Source organism: Theobroma cacao, chromosome 7, assembly GCF_000208745.1.
Source record: "Theobroma cacao cultivar B97-61/B2 chromosome 7, Criollo_cocoa_genome_V2, whole genome shotgun sequence".
NCBI lineage: Eukaryota > Viridiplantae > Streptophyta > Magnoliopsida > Malvales > Malvaceae > Theobroma > Theobroma cacao.
The window spans coordinates 18,601,112-18,605,601 of NC_030856.1; the positions used below are offsets into that span (position 1 = coordinate 18,601,112).

General features: G+C 35.0%; 1 protein-coding gene across 1 annotated transcript; it reads right to left on the reverse strand.

Moving 5' to 3' along the window:
- On the reverse strand, positions 398-2,723 carry LOC18507246 (LRR receptor-like serine/threonine-protein kinase FLS2). Its single transcript, XM_018124419.1, has 2 exons — positions 2,690-2,723; positions 398-2,604 (listed from the first exon to the last, which is right to left on the reverse strand). The coding sequence occupies exons 1-2, from the start codon at positions 2,721-2,723 to the stop codon at positions 398-400; spliced, it is 2,241 nt and encodes a 746-aa protein (XP_017979908.1).

Genomic DNA, 4,490 nt, shown 5'->3' on the forward strand with positions numbered 1-4,490 from the left:
TTTTCATTAAGACACTTCTTTGTCTTAAACATACTTTTGCATTTTGCTAGACACAATCCTTAAATTAAAATATTATTTCAATAATCACCTTATGAAAAGATAACTATTCATTTTGTAAGATATAATCTTTAAACTATAATATAAAAAGATAACTTTTCATATATCAACTTTTGAGTTGTGGTATTTTTCCAATTGTCGCATAACTTTTAGATTTAAAAGTGGTTTTTTAATGTCACTTAATCAAGAGATAGAACCATTCACGTGAAAAACCAACATACAATTCATTAATTACACTATGTCACATTATGAAACATAACTTTTTATTTTAAAAATACACCAACAAAAATGTCGTAGTAGTACATAGGATCATAAATCCAAATTAAGAAGTATAAGACAACTAATTATTGAAATTGGTAGACAACCTGCCAAGAGTATCGACAACAAAGTAATAGCTGGAATAAAGAAAATTCTCAATTAAATAAAACCACCTCCTTCGCCAATAAGGGTTGATGTAGAGAAGAGTCCCAAAACCTAACAGGAAGACAACATAGGTTCCAGTAAAACTTGCAAAGAAAAAGGTGCGATCAATTTCATACCATTGTTCTTTACTTTCATCTGACGGTGTCTCAGCGATTTTGGTGCGGTTTCTCTCGACTGGTAGCCCAGAAAGAAATGGGTTTCCTTCATAACTGCTGCTGTCAAATGTTGCGAATTGCCCCTTGTCTGGAATTCTACCTGATAAATTGTTGTGCGCAACACTGAAAACTTCTAAAAAGTTGAGATTGACTATCTCTGGTGGGATTTTGCCGCTTAAACTGTTGTAAGAAAGGTCCAAACTCTCCAATTTGGCTAAATTTGAGAAGGAAATAGGGATAGACCCTATTAGATGATTGTGGGACAAGTTTAGTGCACGGATGGAGAACAACTTTCCAAGATTCTGAGGAATTTTGCCTGTCAGATTGTTACATGACAAATCTAATCCAGACATGTAGTTTAGAACGTCGCCTTTGTAAGAAAGGAGACTACTTTTAGTGACAAAGTCAATCACAACCTCAACTATTTCAGACAGCATAATACCTTTGAGAGACGTATAGGTACTGTGGCTTCGAAGGAGATTTTCATCCTCTTTATCAGCTTGATCCATATCGTACTGGGCAAAAGAAGGTTCTGGTGCAATATTGAAGCTATAATACAAATTATTTGTTGTTCCGAAGGTGATATTACTCAAACAGCTTGGTATCGACCCTGAAAAGGAGTTGTTGGAAAGATCCAGTATGCTTATTTCTATTAATTGACACAACTGCCTGGGAATCAAACCGCTTAAACGATTATTTCCTAACAAAAGAATTCTCAGGTCAGGAAGTGCACCAATCAGAGCAGGAATTTCGCCAGACAAACTATTATCTCTTAAGTTCAACACGGAAAGAGTTGTGGACTTGAGAAGAGAATTTGGGATTGATCCCGTGAAATTGTTCCCTTGCAAATGAATTTGCTGTATGCCGTACATGTCAAAGCAAGAAGGTAATGGTCCCGATAGAAAGTTATGAGAAAAATCAATGATAGCCGACCTGAAATGTTCGTTGCATGGAAACTGGCCTTCAAAATAATTGTTCCGCGTAAAAAGGACTTTTATATCAGCCATCCCGCTAGGAATCTTACCTGCCATCATGTTGTTGCGAATATCGAAAACTCGTAAGGCAGAATAGAAATCCTTGTTTGCTGTTAGACTTCCAGTGAACTGATTGTTCCCCAATTTCAACTCTTCTGGTCGTATGCTCCAGTTAAAGTTAGAGGAAAAAATTTCACCATGAAATTTGTTATTGGATAACACTAAAATATCCAAACTGGTGCAATATGCTGCCAATTCCTTGGGAACTTGCCCTGAGAAATTATTGAAGGATAAATCCAACCTCTGCAACTTTCTCATGCCACCGGTTGAGGGTGGGAGTTCACCTTCAAAGTAATTCTTGGAAAAATTGAGAAACTCCAAATTTGAAAGTTTCATTCCTAAATCTTTTGGAAGCTGCCCTTCAAGATGATTGCATGATACATCTATATAAACCATACGATTCATAGGATGCAGGGGAAGATCAAATCGCCCAGTGAAGGAGTTATTCCTGACATTCAGAAATTTTAGATCACTGTTGTTTTGAAGCAACCAGGAAGGGAACACTCCATTCAACTTATTGTGAGAGAGATCAACCTCTCTTAAGCGATGTTGGTTAAGCAAAAAGTTTGGAGCGGTCTTCATGTTACAATTAGATAACAGCAATACCTTCAGTTGAAACAGCGGATTCCGAGCTTGATTTTCATTATCAAACTGTAGTTTGTTTTCAGTGCTGCCAAGTATGACTACCTCAAGCTTGGAGTGATTGAAAATGGAGCTGAACGAGAATGAACCTTCAAAATCATTACCACTAATATCCATGTACTGAAGAAAGTTCGGACTTGGTATTGAATTTCGGGGAATGGACCCGCTGAATAGGTTATCGTGCAGATCTAAAATCCTAAGAGATGTCAAATTATTTAGGCACGGAGGAAGGGTCCCTTGAAAGCTATTATAACGAATATCCAATTCCTGAAGTTTCTTCAATTCACACAAGCCTGGCATTTGGCAAAAGGGAAAAACATTGTTACCGTCATATATAAGAACACTCTTTCACCTCAACATTTTAAGTTTTACTCTTACCTGGGAATGGGAAAGACCCGTTAAGTCCATTCATGGTCAAATATATTGCTCTAAGAGAGGATAGCTTCCCAATATTCTGAGGAATACTCCCCACCAGAACATTAAAGCTGAAATCTAATACCTTCAATCTTCCAAAAGTTATCAAATCTACCAGCATAACAAAGGGAAAAGGCGTTAGAAGATACGAGATAGCAAGTACGATAAATGTGGCAACTGGTAAACCTTTTAATTCGAGCAAAGGATTTTCTTTACCTTTTATCGGTAAGCTTCCATTAAGGTAATTGGAATTTAAATCAAGCACTTCCAAATTGCTTAGGTTTGCTAGCTCTATACCAAAGAAAAAGAGATATATACATAAGTGAGAGAAACGGTACACTGAGATAACTATTTCTAACACTCCCTTTTTTCTTTTAAATTTTTTATAGGATTTAAAATGGAAATAAGACTCGTGACTTCAACATCTTATGTTGTCAAATGGGCTGATCATATATAGTTTGGATAACAACTATATCCATTTGCCCACTCTGACCCGTCTAAAATGTATCCTTATAACCAATCCCACGATGACACATATGCTCACTAAACTTTTACCTTTTTGATATTTTTTTACAAAATATCTTTTTTTTTGGCAGATACAAAATATCTTTTTAAAATCTCATAATATTTCATTATTTATGAAATTAATGTTCAATCCATAATTAAAAGTGAATCAACTATGAATTTAGAATATAATAACTTTTAAGCAAAATAATATGTACCTGTTTGAAAGACCTATAATTTTATTTAAAATTATGCATGAGTCACATGTGCAAGCATAAAGTACTTTCACTATTCCAGAAGTTCTCCAATATGTGTATGATACAATCTTGAATGAGGTAACTGCATTTTCAGTTTATATTGGGCGTACTATCTTCCAAGATAATGTTTACAAACTAAAGGGCCTTGTTATATTTTTTGAATGATTATTATATATTAGACCATGCCTAAAATATTTGTTATTATTGAATTATTTATAAATGGGTCATCCATACAAATCATATCTTCGGAAATGACTTTAAAAAGTACACTTGAGCTTTTACCGACCTTGGATAGGCAACCCATGACCATGCTTCAAGGCTGGAATGGGTCATATACCCATTCTAAGATTTGTTAAAAATAATTATATTGACACATGGCAATGCATACATTTCAAGCATTTGATAATTTGGCCAAGATTCGAATCACATGAATGCCTTTTGGTGCAAAAGTTGAAATTTGTTTGTTATAACAAGATTTTTATGAGTTAGAACTAGAGGTGTTGATGGTTGGGCCAAGTCTATTGTATCTTCCATTAAAAAGTGGAGCTTGGCCCCATTCTCTCTTAATCCTCTTCCCTTTAAAATGTCAGCCATCCTTATTTCCAAATATCGGTGTCCTCTCCACCACCCCACTATCCACCATCTGCCGCCACTCATTGACACCAGATTTTCACTTAAAACATACCGTTTTCTACCTTTCAACCTCCTCTTGTTTTTAATCAAAATAGTTTTTCCAAAAAAGCTCTAGAGTTTCCAAAGTGCTTGTTTGATCTGGTTTTTTTTTTTTTCTAGCTTATCTACTTCTTAAAATCAGAAGCCGAACCAAAGAAGGATTTCTACAGATGCTTTTAAAAGAACAAATTAAAAAAAAAAAAAAAGAGCTTTAGGAAAAGCTCCAAAGAGGATCGTTTTCTTTTGTTCTTTTAAAAACATGCCTTATTTTTAGGAGAATTTTTGTTCTTGTTTCCCTTTTTGAAGTTTGGTTTCTTGGAGGAAGATAATTA

What these genes read in the sequence shown, in the direction of transcription:
- LOC18507246 (XM_018124419.1), bottom strand. Translation starts at nt 2,723, where the DNA reads ATGAATGGACTTAACGGGTCTTTCCCATTCCCAG. An exon ending in CGGGTCTTTCCCATTCCCAG is followed by an intron (nt 2,605 to 2,689) that starts GTAAGAGTAAAA and finishes GCCAAATGCCAG; the next exon opens with GCTTGTGTGAATTGAAGAAA.